Here is an 18,515-nt window from a genome sequence, read left to right on the forward strand (position 1 = left end):
CTCCTAAAGCCATTCTTTTCTGCAGCCACATGACACAATACTCTTGACAGGTTCTATTTGCGCACCCTGCAGAAGCAAAACATATTTTGCACAAATGTAACAAAAAAAAGGTTGTGTGTAGCAATTGTGAGAAGAATACTCTTGAGAGAGAAAATTTGGCACTGCCAAAAGTCCAGAGCTGAGCTATCTTTAGTTGTCCAGTTAAAAAACAAAAGGTTACTTTATGGCAGCTATAAATGTGCTACTACTGACACATTCAAAATTGTCTTGGCTTCAACACTCCGTAATGGTTATTACAGTGTCTCATTGTAACAAGGGGAAGCAAAACAATTGACTCACAGCGATTTCATTGTTTTGGTGATGTTGTAGCATATTGCAAAATACATGATTCAGCATCCTATCCACACAAATAAACAGCTTAATTACTGCAGCAAACACAATGGGCGCATCTTCAATAGAAGAATATCCTCTTCAGTGAAACGCTAAATAATTTAGAAATGGTATCATTATATTTAGTATTTAATGAGATACTGCAAAGATACCATGAGGTGATTATGACATGAACTCTCTCTAACCACCTCTTTGAGTCTAATAGAGCAATGCACCTGCAGCACAGCTTAATCCTTCCTGCACCAAACCATCTGGAGTGGGAATTTTGCTGTGTGTAAAATGTATGGGTCTGTATGCCGCTGCAGCAGCCAGGACCAGAGCCCCGTGGTGCTACAGCACTGTTGATTCTTTTGTTGAGCTTCTCAACATTTCATCTCTGCTAGAAGAAATCCCAGAAGTCTGCTACATTGTTTGACCTTCAAGATGCAGGTGTTTAACCAGCATTGGGAGCTGACAAATGAAAGACCCCAAGTGGACGACGATCAGCCTCCCCCTGTGTTGCGCAAGGTGCCTCCGTCCTTGAAAGCCCACAAGGAGTCCCAGACTAAAGCTGGTCAAAGTTTGTCCGTTCCTGGAACCATCAGGCTCTGCACAGCACCAGTCAATCAGCTCTGTTAGAGGTTACCTAAAGGGTTAACGCCGCCAACCTTTCCCATCTGTTGCTAAGGAAGTGTTGCATGTTGTGCAGGAAACAGGGAGAGCGGTTTCCTGTTATGAAGAGAGGTTTTTAAAGGCTCGCATTCATTCAATCATGCAACAGATGCCGGGCCAGGAAGCCCTGCCAATAGCAAAAGCTTTGGTGTCCTAGAGAAATTGTGTTTGGAAACTGCTTTAAGGAACCTTTCTATGCACCGTTCTGGTTCAGGAAATAATAGCATACATGGGCAAAAACAGGCTGGACAAAACACTGAGAAGGATATGCTTTATTTCTGATGAACACTGTATAATCCTATCTACACGTGTTCCTGTCCTTCCAAGCATTAAGATGTGATTTGGGAAAAAAGTATATTTTTTGGTGCAAAAAAAAAACACAGCTGCAGATTTAAAGCTCCCCATCATCACAATGAAACATTTAGGCTTATAGTCTGATATTTATGGTCCAAATCTCTCACCCTCAGTGGATTTGGTGTTAGGCTATACTGAATATGGCACCGATGTCCCACATATGTATAGTAGTGCCCTGAAACAGAACATGACCAGATGTGAATATGCAATATCCCAGATGTCATGATGTACATTGCAAAAGTGACACACACACACACACACACACACACACACACACACACACACACACACACACACACACACACACACACACAGAGTGGGTAGTGCTGTAGGCTGGTCCTGCCTCAAAGCAGCACCTCCCGTTTCCACACAAGAGAGCACCAGTTTACTGAAGCATCGGCACTGGAGGTGATGCACGCCGGCTGAGAGCTCAGCTGCAACTCTGCGAAACCCGGTCGTCTTCCAGGAGTGGACTTTTCACTGGAGAAAATCAAAAAAGCAAGACAACATGATCCGAAACTGTTCCTTTACTGCTTGATTTTCCCGCAATGTGTTTGTATCTGGATTAAGTTTCCCACGTCATTTCGAGCGACGGCGGTCGGTGTGGGCAAACATGAGGATAACTGTCGGTTCCCGTGGATGATGATGCCCCAGAATGAACACAGGTTGGTTTTTTAATATTTAATGTTCATGTTAAGATGCCAGAAAGAAAACTTTACATGATTAACAGCAAACAAAGTGAGGCAGCGTGAGTGTATTTGTGTGTGAGTGATTGGGGACGCTGGTAATTCTTGAAATTGGTTGATCCTGTCTCAACACAGCTGTTTATTTTCCACCTGTTTTACATACAAATTGATATCCAATGCAACTTGATGCAGAACTGCTGTATGATTTATTCCATAGGTAAAATAAAACGTCAGATTAATCATAATCAAATTTCATGGAAATGATACTGCTAGTTTTCCCATAACAACAATGCAAGTGGGATGAATTATATACACAGAAATTTGTAGTGAGTTTAAATCCATAGCATTGGATAAATTGGCTTTCCGTGGAAGACTCCACTTGGGAAATTTCTTTTAGGCTTAGTTTAGTAATAGGGTTAAAGCTAGGATTATAATCCATGTTTGTGAAATTAGACAGAGAAGGTCACCTGTCTTGCAAGTGCAGTGCCCTGTGAATTTATTAAGTGAAACATGTTGAAAATAGTTATTTTGTATGTGTTTTCTGTTGAAAAAAACATTTCTTTAGAAAACAATGTCTCATTATGTCCACACTTCTTGTCACATTGGATTTTAGTCAGATTGTTCAGACTTAACGTGGGGCATTTTATGATGAGGACACGATCTGAAATCATATCCTGTGAGTTTGGCACAACCAAGGTCCCAGTGTGTATCTCTTCCTTTGTTTTAAAACATTTGTTTTAATTGAATTCTTGTTGCATAATTCATATCCTGTTGTTTGCAGTTGGGTGCTTTGTCAGAGCGGGACCCTTGTTTTCCCTTCCAGATTTATTGTTCTTTGAGGCACTCAAAGGACCTTTTCAGAAAAAAAGTGTGTGTGCCTGTGTGTGTGTGTGTGTGTGTGTGTGTGTGTGTGTGTGTGTGTGTGTGTGTGTGTGTGTGTGTGTGTGTGTGTGTGTGTGTGGGTGTATGTGTGTGTGTGCGTGCTGCAGTGTGAGTATGTTTCGTGAGAATTGGGAAAGAATGACGAGAAGGTAGTTCATTTGTGTTGTGAAAATCTGTACTTCTAAAAAGATTCTTTGTAGAGTGATGGGGGCCATGGTGTTAATGCCCCCCCACCCCAGAGAAGAAATTATGTATAATTGTGGGCGGAAAGCTATATGGCATAGAAGGGCAGTTTCTTCAAAAGCTCATATTAGACAGAGAGTGAGAGAGAGACACTCAGAGATAGCCAGAGTGCACACAGGGTTTAATAGGATGTGCGTCAGGGCAGGTACTAAATAACAGGAAGAGACAAGGGGTGTACACACTTTATTAAGTACAGGGGTGTGTTTCATGACAATTCTAAATGTTTGAAAGCACTGCTCTTTAATGACTACACAATTTGTAACTGTAAACAAAACGTAAAGTTTAATTTCAAAGCAACACACACAGACGCTAAGTGTCAAAATTGGGATGTTGTGTATTCAGATTGAAGCTGCTAAATCATCCTTCATGTTGCCATTTCAATATAATTAAATGAATATAAGGACCAATAACAAATTATCTTTAAAGTTTACGATGGCAATTAGCCATCATTTGTTAAATCTGCCATAAGCATCCAACCTGCATGTGCCATTTCCCAGACAGGGAGATGTTATTGTTCCTCCTCTAAGTACCCTGTGTCTCTGTTGTTTTTCCTGCTGATAATGTCTCCTGCAGCATTCTGCATGTCACTGACTATTGAACATGACTTGACTTCCTTTTAGAATTCTATAGTAAAGCAGGACCCACATTTTCATCCTTGTGTAAGCTGATATAAAAAGATGGAAATATAATTAAGTATCTTTTACTTTCTTTACATTTTTTTTACTCTCTCTGCACAGATTTTCAAAATCCACTGCAAGGCCCTCGACCAAAGGTTCGCAGTCATCTGACCATCAGAGTGCAGTCCAAACTGATGTCCCGGCCGTGTCCCCCTGTTCGTGGTCCAAAACCTCTTGTCGCCCCAAAGCCCGGACCCCTGTGTGAGCCTCATGCACAATGGGAGTCCTGCACCCCACAGAGCCTGAGTAACGGAGACCTGGCTCACTTTGATGGGGAGACGGAAGATCTTCATGAAATGGCTGCGGAGAACCAGGACAAAGAGGAGAAAAGCGAGGATGGGGTCAATGACATGGACACCGGGCACAATGACAAAGAGGACATAGCAGAAGGAGAAACTGAGGAGGAAACAGAAAAAGAAGTAGACATATTAGATAATGATGGCGACAGCATTGGCTCTGAGGACACAGTGAAAGCTGATGATGGTTCTAATGTTGATACTACTGAGGATGAAAACACTGACAATGACTCGATCCAGCCTGAAGGTGGTAATCACACTGATGATGAGAAAACATCAACGCCTTTACTTAATCCTGCTGAGACAAAGGATGAAACGGGAGAGGAGGCAGAAGAGGAGGAACCAAGTTTTAGTGAAAAAACTGACATTGTTTGTGGCTCTTCAGGACACGAACATGTAGAGGAACAGAATCTTTATCAACAACAGTCCCTCAGTCAGGGTGACAAGGACAATGATACTGGACATAATGAGGTAGATAGTGAACAAAATGAGGACTCTGTCCCCTGTTTAACCACAGATGAGACTGAGCTGGAAGCTGGAGGATTTGCATTTGGATTCAGTGTGCTTCCAACTGTAACTGAGGAGTATCCCTACGATGTGATTGGACCCACAGATGATGCTAGTGATACATGTGAGTCAGTTGACCAAGCTGAAACAGGGGAAACAGAGGTATGGCAACCAGAACGGGCCACCAAGGACCTCTCTGGCTGTTTCCGTTTCACATCCAGCACTGAGGATGTGTTTGGGCCTTATTCGGTCATCGAAGCTGTTCGACCAGATATGACCGGCACCGCTGACCCAGAGTGGAGTCAGGATGATACCGATGACAAACCCTCGAATGAACTGCAAACGACAGGTGCTTCTGACCAGGAACCTTTCTATGTGTCATCAGACGACGTGGACAAGCTAGAGGATAAGCAAGTCCTCTCAGAACAGGGTGAGATTGAGGAGGGCACCGAGCAGTCGAATCAGCACAAAGACAAAGCAAAGGACAGCGAGTCAGCAGATGAGTATGCGGACATTGATGATTCACTCTGCTTTCAAGCAGAAGATAGGCAGCTGGAGTGTGTCTCATCGGAGGATTACGTTGAGATAGGCGATGATGACGAAGAGGAAGAAACGGAAAAGAAACATATCAAAGGGAAAAGTGCAAAAGAGAGAACAGCTAAACGAGAGCAGGCTTTCCTCAGCCAGCGATCGAGCTGCCAGCCTCGCCTCAGGTTGTGCAACATCACAGTGCCATCAGACCTAGATGCAGGCCGAACCCCAGAGCTCACCAACAGGGTGGTGTTTGCCCACACCACTGAAGCCTTCGAAGAAGACATTGAGGAACTGGACTGCCATATTGTGCCTTACTATGAGGACTCAGACTCAGACAGTGAGGAGCATATATACGAGGAGGCAGGGTTTGACTCAGAAGGGGAGAACTTTGTGACAATTGATCGGAAGACTATTGTCACACGGTCACGCTCTTATTCTGGGAAAGTTCCAGGTTATGTCCCAGAAACTGTACCAGAGGAGACTGGGACGGAGTGCCAGACTCATGACTACTGCACAGTGGCCTTAGATAAAAACAACGAACCGCTTAGCCATTCACAGCAGCCTGGGGTCAAATCTTTGATCCCGTCTATGAAGTCTCAACGTTTATTGTTTTATTCCCGATCTGCAGAGGGTTCAGAATTGACCTTGACCACTCCCACAGAGTTCAACCACTCTCTAAAGGGTGACAACAGGGCAAAGAGGAAAGATGATAGTCTTTCTCTCCCATGTGTCATAACCTCTTCTGGAAGCTTCTCCCAGCGTAGCCATCAATCATCCAGTGGTGTTTCCACACCAACCTCTCTAGTAGACATCCCACCCCCCTTTGAGCTGGCCTACATCACTAAAAGACCAGTCACCAAGAGTTCCCCATCCCTCCTGATCCAGCATGAACCCAGCGACATACCTAAGAAGAAGAAGTCCTCCTTCAAGCGCTTCCTGGCGCTCAAGTTCAAGAAGAAGACAGATACAAAGGGTTTTAGCGATGGCAGTGTGCGCTCTTCTCGTTCTTCCTCAGAGTCCAGCCACCATGGCCCAGCGAGAGTCATAGAGCTTGATCGTAGAAGCACCGGCAGCTCACCTCAGCTTCAGAACCGCATTGTAAACCCCCAGCAGCGTCCTTTGGAACTGCCATCCCCCTTTTTCCTCTACAAAGACAACCAGAGGAGGAAAGGTGACCCTAAAGCTTATGGCAGGAGCGTCTCCAGAGTGGAGTCCTTCGAGGAGCGTTCGCGGCGCTCTGCCATGCCGCTGCCTTTGACCAAACCCCGCTCCATCTCCTTCCCCAGTGCGGACACCTCAGAATATGAAAACATCCCGGCCATGAGCTCAGACTATGAGAACATCCAGATCCCAGGCAGACCCACCAGATCCCACACTGTCACTGAGTTTTTCGAGGACCCAAATCGCACTACAGTCGCATGCAATGAGAATGATGGCTATGTGGATATGAACAGTTTCCCTGGGATTGACAGCATAACCAACACATCAAAAGAAGACACAGAAAGGTATAGTAAAAGCTCTATAAAGTTAAAATGGTTTGTATCATCACGTGTTAACCCAAAATGATGGATTCACCCAAGTTACAAAAAACAAATATTACATTACCTTATGATTAACCTTTTTTGGTATCTAGTCACTTGCCCAGGTTTTGAGATACCTTTCTCTGAAATGTCTGCAACTCACTGGACCCAAAATACCCTCTAAATGAAAATTGTTGTTGAACACTTTACATGTAATCTTTTTTCAGTGTTTTTACCTTCCCAAATTTGACTCCATTCAACTTAATTGTATTGGGGCTGGAGCAGAAATTTCAGAGATCTTTTCAAATCTGGGCAAATAAACCCGGATTACCTGCATGACTGCATACCACAAACCTGGGTGTACTGACCCTGTAATGTATTAATGCACCATCCATAACTTCATAATGATTAGAGATAGTTGAATGAAACCATTTTCCAGCAAAAGTGCCAAATATTAACTGGTTTTGTCTCATCAAATGTGAATATTTGCTTGAACACATTTGGGTTTTGATTTTTGGACAAAACAAGCTATTTGAAGACATCAGATCAGACCCTGGGTAACTGGAATGGCCATTTTTCACAACATAATGACCTATTCTAGACCATACAATTAATCAATTTAATCTGCACAAAAGTCAGTAAAGAAAACAGTCCTCAGTTGTAGCATTAGATAAGATGTCTTTAACATAATAAGCCTAAAATGTGTTTTTGTTTCTGAATTTATGGTTTACAGCTAATCTTTTTATACATGCCAGGATTAAATTAAACAGCATATCCTGCATGTTCACTTTGTAGTCCATAGAAGAGGCAAGCGTGTTTATCTCTGGAACCACTCTTAAAGTAGTCAGCTGATTGGTTAGGCCTGGTTCTCTCTCCCCCAAAAGGCAATCCTGACCCCTGAACAGCTGACAAATATTCCTACACTGTATCTCAGATGAGCGAAGTACACCTGGCTGAGTAGAATCTGATCTCCCTCTTGTAGAAATGTGTTCAGTGAGAGATGAGCAGCTTGCAGTGTCAGGCATCGCAGGCTTTGGAAAGATGGACGATGCTTGTGGGAGAGCTTACTCCTGTTTCTCATTTGGTGGATTAAGAGGTCGCATCTGCTGCCGCTGCTTCCTATGCAAGTCTGAGGTGACAGAACAGGTCATAGCGATTGGGTAGCTCACTGAGCGCAGGTTACTCCTCACACTAGAGAAAGTCATTACGGGCTGCAATTAAAAGTGAAGAAATGTGGGGGAGTTCATTTCACACAAGGAGGTGAAGAAGGGTGAGGAAAAATGTGAGAGATAAAAAGGGGGGCGATGTGTTAATATGAAGGTGCAGAAGAGTAAGAATACAAGGAGAAAAGCGATAAAGTCATATAGCGGATGGGGGAGGGGGAAGTAAGAACAGGAGAAAGGGAGCAGGAGCAGCTCTGGTGTAATTGCTCTCCTGTACCTGACACTTATTGTTAAGTTTAGGAGGGCTTTTATTAAAGTAGCTCTCTCCTGAGTGCTTCTCTTTCATTGGACCCTTAAGGGGCCGCAGGATTTACTGCAGTGTGTGATGGAGTGAGGAATCACCGCGGTCAGACTTTACCAAATTACCCCGGCCTACACCTCAGCTTTAGCCACTACGGGCTAAAGTCTTTCCCCAGTTTTAATAAAATAGTTGTGTTTGATGACCTGTGTGTAGTCATAGAGACAGGCCAATACCAAGAGCTTTTCGAAAGGCTAAAGATAAGGGGCAAAATGCTTCTTTATTTGTTTTTATTTCTTGTGCCACCCTTTGTTTATATTTTAGGTGCAGCTAGCCTATTTCTATTTTGCACATACTGTCTTCATAATTATTATTTCATGTAGATACGGTTTCAGCTTAAGTTAAAATCATTTATACATCTTTTCACACCCATAAAGCTTGTCTCCTCCAGTCATTCTGTGCAGCACTAGACACTTTACCATGATTTCTTCACATTTTATTTACAATGTACTTTACACTTACCGTATATCTCAACATTTGAAACCCCTCCATTTCCCAGACAACGGCCCCTCAGTGAGGGCTCTTTTTCTCCCAGTGATGTTATCGGTGGGGATCATTGTGTGGTGGAAGTCTCACACCACTCACAATGATGCAAAGAACCTATCTGTCCTGTCGCCTTGCCTTCACCGCATTCCCCCCGGAGACGCTTTTGTTGCCAGGGCCACTCTTTGGTGTGTCTATACTGGGCTTTTTTATGTTTATTTGAGAGTAAGTGTATTCATGTGTGTACACTCAGTACACTCAGTTATGTGTAGTTAGTGTAGTCGTTTGTCCCTGCCTCTGTGTGTACATCTTACAATAAACTCTGTCCTAAGCTTGACATCGCCGCTGTCCCATAGCTCCATAGATGATGGCAGTGATTTATTGAGAACACATTCAATAGTCAACGTGGTCTAAGACCCACAGAGGAAAAAGTGGATGTTTGCGGTGAGAAAAATGACCGAACGGCCCCAGGGCACTGCACACAAAAGGACCGTGCCTACAGTAGCAGACATGCATTTTAAGGAGAACTCACAAAGCTGCTGTTCCTAAGGCTTGGCTTGTTTCCACTTTGTGTGATTAATGTATAGCACCATTCAGACACTACTTAAGCACAAACATGCAGAGTATGCAACGAGACACATTCATTAGCAAGCAGTGTACAAAGAAAAAAGAACAGGCACACTAATGATTCATCTCAAACCCAACCCAGGTGTTTTTGTAGGCGCGTGTGTGTGTGTGTGTGTGTGTGTGTGTGTGTGTGTGTGTGTGTGTGTGTGTGTGTGTGTGTGTGTGTGTGTGTGTGTGTGTGTGTGTGCATATACGTGCATGCACATAGCAGCACTAACTTACAACTTGATGAGGCTCCTGCTGATAATGCAGTCTCAGCAGAATTGCCCTCACCAAGTATCCTTGTAGCAACAAATTAGGTGGTTTAGCAAAGAAAGCCCAGAATTAGTGATTGTGCTCAACTTAGAGTCCATTAAGAGTTATCTATGTCAACTTTAAGCAGTTCTCGGTAGAATTACAAGAGGAATGCAGATGTGTTGTTGCCCCTAGTAGACACAGCTATGGTGTTCAGCGCAATACTGCTAATGTATGCAAAATTGTAAATCTCTAGCTTACCCTTTGGTGTGATTTTCACTTCAAACAGTTCAACACAAACCTTTTCAGAGTGATGTCAGAACCCTGCCATGGCCTCTAAAACAGCTCCTCCACCCACTGTTATGTTAGCGTTAGTAGTGATGAGGGAGCCATCTTAAGTACATTGTTGTACTGGGTGGTGGCTGTGTGCTGTGTGGCGAGGTGGTGGACAGGGCGTGTCGTTGGCTCGCCAGGCCTGGTGCCATGCGCTCTGAGGTCATTGCCAGGTCATCCCCGGGGAGGAAGTGTCCAGCCTAGGAGCTTCCCACCACTCTGTTTACAGGAAATGCAGGACGAGGGCGGGGCTGTGGCGGGAGGCAGGGAGGTGGAGACAGGAGAGGACAGATATGGCGGAGGGAGGAGAGGGGGGGTTACCATGGTGGGGTGGGGGTTCCCACAGACTCTCCCTTGAACAACAAGAGGAGGTGTGGTACCACCAGGAATGCCAGGTCTGCTGTTATTGTTGCTTGCGTTCATCAGTAATGCCTCCAGCCTCCCACTTCATACACACCCAAAGTACTCTAAGTACAGTGGCATAATGTGTTGAACAAGTGAGCAGAAGTTATAACACTGTTGCATGTAAGGCCCTGAATAACGGGATTGTGGGATTATTATTACACAAAGACGTCAAAGGTGGGACAGGAGCAGTTGAAGCGCCAGCGTCTTCACAAATCACATCATCACACACTGTCACAACCACAGCAGAACAACAGCCATAAGCTACATCTAATGATCATCACTAAAAGGAGCAAACAATTTAAAACTACCCCCAATCTTCTATAGTTAGCAGGCTAATGAGCCAATTCAGCTGCTCCTATTTCCTATAATAGTGGCATTACAAGTTGAAAAAGGCCTGTCTGATTGCACTTAATACATATTTCAATCCTGACTGTTTAGCTCAATTGAATTACATATTACAGGCATCATCAAATTCCCAGGAGAATGGTGGAATACAGGTCTTTTTCACAGAGAGTCATTGTGTCCTCCTCTGAATCTGACACGGTAGATTTAACTCTGCCATGTTATAAAAGACATTGCAATCTGCAATCACCTTAATGTTCTTGTTAAGGGGCTTCATGTTTTACCGTATAACATATATTATCATCTGAAGGTATCTGGAGCTAAATTAAGGCTTTATTTGGGATTTTATTATTAGTAATAGGCTATGTTGGTATAGAAGAAATTAAATTATAAACTTTAAATGTTATTGTTTTCCGTCAAAGAAAAGTGGATGTAATTTAAAGAACAAACTACTCTATTCCAACTATTTGCCGTAATTGTTTTTCAGTGGTCTGTTTGGCTTTTCTGGGAGACATTATTATAAATTGGACACAACCTTTCATTACAGCACAGAAGTTTTCAGAGATTGTGCTGTAGATGGTCGAGGGTAAAAGGGTAAAAGGGTGAAGGTGAGAATACACGGTGCATCTTCTTGAACATATGAAAGAATTCCCCTCACTAGCAGTTTAAGAATGAGTTCAAAGACCCATCCTCCTGCCCTCTTTCCCTCCCGACATTCCCCAGGTTGATCTGTCTGCTCCTAGGTCAACCATGAGTAATGGCCTGTAGGTGCTTTCTTCATCCCACCCAAAAGGGCTGATAGGTGTCTCTGTGTGTGGTTGTCTGTGTGTAATGTGAACCTCATCATAAGTGCGACTGAATGGAGATGAAGTCTGGTGGGTAACTCTGTTAACCTTTGGCCCTCTAATAGCCGTCTACTTCCTGCACACACAAACACACACAGGAGGCTGTTTAAGACATCAGGACAAAAATTAATTATCATGAAAATGCCCTGAAAAATTCCTGTAAGACCTACGTCACCACTTCAAATTGCTTGTTTTGTTGCCAAACAGGCCAAAACTGAAATATATTCAGTTTAATATCACCTTAGACAAAGAAAAGAAGCAAATTCTCACAACTGAGAAGTTGGAACCAGAGAGCATTTGCCATTTTTGCTCAAAAGGAGTTAAACCATTAATCCTTATAAAATATCACCCATTATTTTTCTGTTGATCGACTGATTGATACATCAGTTAGGTCGTAACTTGTTTGACAATTTAAGGGCAGACCTTATAAAATACTATTTTCTGATGTTCTGTAGTCTTGTTTCTCATATTCTTTGCATGCCTGTGGTCAAATATTTACAAAATTACACGATTAAGTTTAAAATCAGTTTGTTTGTTTTAATCAAATCAAAGAACAAGAAGGTGTTTAACAGACTCTTCACAGATGAGGTAGAAATTTGTCTTTGCAGCTATATAATCTTTCCATTTTTTGTGAAACAGCTATATGACAAGCTCTTGAATAGCTGCCTTTAGAATACCTGTTATCCAGTTATCATTGTGGCTATATGAGTTTGGTCAAACATACTGAATAGGTCTTAATGGACCAGAGTACATTAATAATTATCACAGGTAGCATTTAAAGGGATTACATGTGAAATGACCTACAGCGTGCCCCCCTCAGGTACAGACCCACACTAAAGGATTACCAGTGTACGAACCCAACTGCGCCATCTGTGACAAGAACTAATGATGAAAGAGATTACAGGGGGCCACTGGAGGACTCCATATGATGGGAGGAAATGTTCAGAGACACACACAGGAAGAGTGTATATTAATAGTATAGGGGACTTATGGCTGAGTGTTTTGAGAATACGCTGGTACTTGGATTTACTGTGAATTTGCTATTTGGAATTAGTGTCTTCAATATCTCCTTCTCATCCCCAACTGATGTCTTTCTCCATGGTTAAAGCAATGCTGTTCAAAACGTGCTGTATTTTAAATAGTGTCATAGTATTTAGTATTATTATTTACCATTTTGCTGTGTTCATACTGCCTTTTCTTCCCTTGGCAGTACCTACACAGAGCCTTTCCCAATAAACCCCATCTCCGCCGGGCTGTCAGCAGATGAGGACCACGGGCGTACGTCAGAGGAGGAAGAGGGAGTGGCTGAACAGAGTTATGACAGACAGGTGAGATATGGCACACAGAGACAAATGAAATCATGGTAGAAGTGGTTGAATCAATCTTTTGAACTACCAACTGGCACAACAATTCAGCATGATGAAAAGATGCTGCTGCAAGTCCAATTTATTGGCCCTAGATTGGATAGTTTTTATTGGGTAAATTGAATAAAAATGACATCATAGCATGTCAGCAACAGAACCTAATGATAATAACCGTGCACATTTCTATTGGAAGATGATTTTGAAAGCTATGGCTTACATTCACCAGACTACATTGCTGTATCGCCTCAAACTACCCAGACTTCCGTACAGTAAAAGGCAGCCATTTTACAGTAGCTCAGAGATGGACTCCGCCCGTCCTGCTACCATAAAAATATCAGGCCACAGCTCCCATCATGTGACATGCATTTCCTTGTTTTCTTCTTCTTTAAATAAAAACAATACACTCAATTGAGGGGGGAAAACAGTGTGGAAAAGGGCACCAGAGAGACCTAAGTTGTCCTCAGGAACAATTTAATTTAATGGAACTGTGTTTTGTTTTTATTTTCGAGGAAATGAGGATCAGCGTGCTTTTGATGCAGCATTTGTGAAATGCCCCACATAGGAAAAAATAACACTAACAAAGCACAGGAGCCTTGCCGGTAAACCCCTTAATGGCTTCAATGTTATGTTTTGGCTCGGATGTTTTGAGACCCTGTGATTAGCCTCTCAATCAATGGGCAGCATTGCTGTCGCCACACAGGCAGCCTCTCATACATAATGCATCTGCATTTAAAAGTCCCGTATTTGAGAAAGCCGTCATGTCATGCAGTACTTTAATGGAATAATCAGTCTTATTTTGACAGGAGAAAGAAGTGAATTTGCTTTTTCACCAGGCTCTGTGTAGATGTTCCTATGAATGTTTGAGAGGCGTAAGTGCCCACAGAGAGACTTTAAACATTAGCTGTGTTCATTCATCTACCGCTGTTCTCTCTCGCTGTCACCCAGATTGATGGCCGATCTCGAGCATTCTACGTCGCCAAAGAGCTCGTGGACTCCGAGAGACTGTGAGTATCCCCCGCTTGTGGATTTCCCAATTTGCACACTTCCCCTGCGTTTCTTTCATCACACAAAAACATCTGATGTTTTGTCTCTTTGTGGCCCAGTATCTACTCTCCCATTCCACTCGACTGTTTCTCCCCTGCTCCTTAGCTAATTCATCGTGTGCACCAGCCTTGCCTTTTCCCTGCTACACACTTAACCATTCATCTGATGCGGTTTTCTCATCATGCATAATTTAGATCATTTAATGAGTCTTGTAGAAAGATTAACGTAGTTGTGTAGAAAGTTGTGAATTACTTTCACAGTGTAATTAAATCTTGTGTTTCACTCATTGTGTTTTCAGACACTTCAGTGCCCTCAAGTACCTTCAACAGGTAAGAAAAGCCTCGCTGACACCACAGAAGTGGGTCACGTTGGCTTTAAATGTCTCCTGCCCATTAAACCTTCTCGAACCCTACTGATAACATCATCCTGTGTGTCTGCTCCCCAGTCTCTGTCTCCGTCTCTCCCCCCCCCCCCCCTGTTGTAAGGCTCTGCTCAGGTTTATCAGTGTTTTTGCAGCTAGATCTACTTCCTGGTCCTGACAAAGTTGACATGTTGCACTCTGGAGTGGTCAGTTGTAAGATGACGCAGAGAGCGTACACCAGGCGCTGTTGCTGGTATTGTCCTTGTATCCTTACTCAACTGATATGTGTATACTGATACTCGGCTCAGCTGGCAAACTGCCACCTAAAGGTCACAAAAAGGCTGTGGAGGTCTTTAATAGTGGTTTTATTGGATGCACGGTTTATAGCCCTGTAGTGCTGCAGTAATGAGACCTTTTACCTGGAAATCTCGGTTTCTCAAATTCAGTTGGTTTTATGAATGTGTTTTTGGTTAGATAATTGAAATAAGGTCTGTGGTAAACACAAGCTCAGAATACGTTAATTTCATGTTCAAATAGCATGAAAGTTGTGCTCATTTGTGAAGAGTAACAGATTCACAAAATGTGTAAGTATCATAAACCCCACAAAACTGTGTTTGCCACATAGTTTATTTTCTGCAATAATTCAAAATCCAAATTATTTATTTTTTGCTTTTTGTCGAGGGAACCAGTGCGCTGCTACCGTCCCACTGGTTTGGCCTACAAAAACATGTCCTCCATGCAGCACTCTATTACCTGGTTGGCCATAGAAAAAGGGTTTTTCTCTCAGGAGAGTAACAATCGTAGTTAATGCAGGACAGAGGATTTAAAGGTGAGCTGTGGTAAGCTTCTCAAGGTCGTCATTGCACCACTACCAACGGTTGTCATCTATTTCTATCGTTTCTCACTCACTGCCTGTCAAAAGAAAATCCGAAACCCGATAGAGTTAGAAACAAAGAAGGATATTTACCAAAAATACAACAAAAACATTTATTTAATTCTAATCAGAAAGGAAAGTCATACAGGAAAGGTCAGATAGGTAGCAGCTTTTGAAGGATGGCGTTGAAAAGTTACTATTAGGGTGATGGTTGCCAGCACAAATCTGACAGGTCGAGTCATTGAACACAGAGAAGCCCATCAGTCAGCCTGAACCTTATAACCTTGAACAGGTCATAACCCGAATGTCTTATGTGTCCCCCTCACCATGATTTATGAAAGCCTGATGTGGGTACAAAAGCAGCTGTCCAGTGTAATGTGTGATGTGATGCCATTAAACAGCAAGTAATGCAAATATTATACAATGGACGGCTCTAATAATCATAAATCTGCAATCTCATCATGATGTTCAATTATACTAATTAGCTGCTGCATGCCAAAGCACAGACAGAAACATACGCTGCAAGTCAATATGGGCATCAGTGCCGCAGAAGTGACATTTTGATAGCGTAGCCTGAACCAATTGATCTATTCTTCATAGTAAATTATCTGTTTTCACAAATTTCACACAGAGTAACCTTGGCTTGCGCTCCTCTTCAGTGTTACCATACCGTATAAGTGAATCTTTTTGACACCTTTCTAAGGTGACATTGAAGGCTTTTTCATCATGCTGTTGCATAATGCATTGGTGCAGTGTTAGGGTCTTATTATTCTTCAAACTTCAAAACAGTGATGTGTCGACATATTAGTTACTGTTTGATATACAGACTGATGTCATAATTAGCATGGAACTGAGACATTCAGCTGGGAAATACTCCAGCGGCACAACATGCACAAACACTGGGGGGGAGGGGGGGGACGACGACGACACAGGAGCAGCATTAAGTGAGAGGCACACAGGGGCTATTGTTCCATTGTTTGATAAGGAATAACAAGAATACAAAGAATTTCCAGACCTTGTCTCCACATAGGAAGGGAAGCCGTGCTCCTCTTTTTAAGGACTTTCCCTGTAGCAGCTTAAACATATGCGGCTCAGACTTATATTGTTTTTTTCTCGTTAGCCAGCCCGTTACCTATGAACTGATTCTCTGTGCTGAGTTATGACCGAGCATGACTGTATGCTCAACCAACTGCTTAACGTTGCTTCTTGACCTGCCTTACGTGAGGGAAATAGGGATAAGGTGGAGAAATTGAGAGCAAAGCTTTTCTCATTCATGGATCTGTGTGTGTGTGTGTGTGTGTGTGTGTGTGTGTGTGTGTGTGTGTGTGTGTGTGTGTGTGTGTGTGTGTGTGTGTGTGTGTGTGTGTGTGTGTGTGTGTGTGTGTCTGTGTGGGACCTGGGAGACAGAGTCAACCAGAGCCGTTACTGTTCTTCTTCCCGACAGATGTGATGAATGTTAACTCATATGCCATTTATTGTGCAGGATGAACGGCATGTTCTGAAGCGCCCAGTGTCACCACATTATTTTGCAGCCGACTGGGACAACTCTATTTGTTTTATGTCCGGGCTTTACTCAGAACTGGAATAGATGGGCTCAAGACACTTATCCCTTACAGACACACAGAAGCTTTATATATATATATAAATATATATATGACGTTAGTTGGCCAGACAGCTTGGCCCCACAGGGAAAACAGAGATTTTAGATAAAGCATGTTAACACACGATTTCACCTACTTTCATCCATTTGTTAATAACCTCTGCACCATAATTCCTCATATAAGTCCTCTTAGTCTCTGACACTGCAGCTATTTATGCCAATTGCTTATGTTTTATGTGTGCTGAATGGACTTCAGTTGACCTAAATTCATTGTATATGAGTGACATTTGCAGCTTGTGTCTTCAGTGAAATGGAAAGTGGGGACTATGTACAAAACAGCATTGTGTCATTGAGCACCAAGGTCTTTATGCAACAACACCTGGTGTGTAACTCTTGTGCAAGCAGTGCCGCCTTTCCTGAAAGCCTGGACAGAACCCAAAGCGGCGAGGAGGCACTGAGGTGATCTAAAGGGAGGGTGGCAGGAAGGATGTTTAGGAGGATCTGACCTTCCTTCCTTCCTTCCATTTTTCTCCCCTTTTCTTTCCTCATTCCTCTTTGCCTTTCATGTCTCCTGCTCTCCCTCACTCCTTCCTTTAATCCTAACAACCATTTCCTCCATTCCTCTCTCTTTCTACCCCACATTATTGTCTTATTAAAAAGCTCAAATTCTCGTTTGCCTTCCCTGTGCAGGACTTTAGGTCCGCAGTGACAGAGGCATCAGTGGGTGAGGAAGAGGAGCCTGTGCTGGAGGAGCAGAGGTTAGGAGAGATATTGGGCATGCTCCCCCAGGTCTACACCCTCCACAGCAGCATCCTTACTGAGCTGGAGGAGCGCATTAGTCAGTGGTAAGAAACACCATGGACATCACTGTTGGTTTGGATGGGGTCAGTTGTTGTGCACTACAGTTGCTGCTCAGTTTTCAATGTGGTAGATTTAGTATGTAGCCACAATACCCATGACACTCAGACAGATGTACGCAGTATGCAGAGGAAAGAGACTGCAGCTACAGCCATCATTCATTCTCTATTGAGGTCACAATAATCACTCTACACATACAAACATATCTTAACCCTGCTTTTAAATACATGTCAGGATGATATAATGATTTGAGAGGCCATTCTTTAACCAGGAGGCCTCGTATGTCGGCAAACTCCACTTCACTGAAGTGCTTGGGAGTCAAGTCATTGAATGCCGGTGGTGTGCTTCTCAGATTCTTGCTTTTTTTTTTTTAAGGGAAAGTTTTACATTTTCGGAAAAATAACCATTTATTTGCTTCCTTGGAGAAATGAAACATTCTACACCACTTTTATGTCTGTGCACTAAATATAAGAGAGCCGGCTAGCTTAGCTTAGCATAAATACTGGAAGTAGGGCAAAACACTTAGCTTGTCCCTAGCCTAAGTCCTACCAGCACCTCTAATGCTTTGTGCTAAGCTAAGATGATTTTATATAATAAATAGACAGATATGAGAGGTTTAGATCTTTTCATCGGACTCTAGGCAAGAAAGCAAATAAGCATATTTTCCGAAAGTGTCAAAGTAATTCCTTTAAACCAAAACATCATGCTCTAGTATCTGGAGTTTCTAAGCAATAACATCTTTCTAGACTCAACAACTTGAGATGTTCCACAATCATAAAAGGGAGGGATGAGAATCCATAGAAGACGATAATGTAGCACGGCCACAATTAATAGAGTTTTTTGTAAACTCTCTAACTCCCCCAATTTCAAACTGAAAAACTAAA

General features: G+C 42.8%; 1 protein-coding gene across 2 annotated transcripts in view; it reads left to right on the forward strand.

Annotated features, from left to right (window-relative positions):
• Nucleotides 1-1,771: 1,771 nt before the first annotated feature.
• Nucleotides 1,772-18,515, forward strand: part of fgd5a (FYVE, RhoGEF and PH domain containing 5a) — a 31,938-nt gene continuing 15,194 nt past the window's right edge. For both annotated transcript variants that reach the window (XM_054617044.1, XM_054617045.1), the window contains exons 1-6: nucleotides 1,772-2,060; nucleotides 3,944-6,725; nucleotides 12,741-12,858; nucleotides 13,840-13,898; nucleotides 14,237-14,267; nucleotides 17,464-17,618. In XM_054617044.1, the coding sequence (XP_054473019.1) occupies nucleotides 2,051-2,060; nucleotides 3,944-6,725; nucleotides 12,741-12,858; nucleotides 13,840-13,898; nucleotides 14,237-14,267; nucleotides 17,464-17,618 (3,155 nt within the window). In that variant the 5' untranslated portion in view covers nucleotides 1,772-2,050. The remainder of the gene's footprint in view (nucleotides 2,061-3,943; nucleotides 6,726-12,740; nucleotides 12,859-13,839; nucleotides 13,899-14,236; nucleotides 14,268-17,463; nucleotides 17,619-18,515) is intronic.

Source organism: Anoplopoma fimbria, chromosome 17, assembly GCF_027596085.1.
Source record: "Anoplopoma fimbria isolate UVic2021 breed Golden Eagle Sablefish chromosome 17, Afim_UVic_2022, whole genome shotgun sequence".
NCBI lineage: Eukaryota > Metazoa > Chordata > Actinopteri > Perciformes > Anoplopomatidae > Anoplopoma > Anoplopoma fimbria.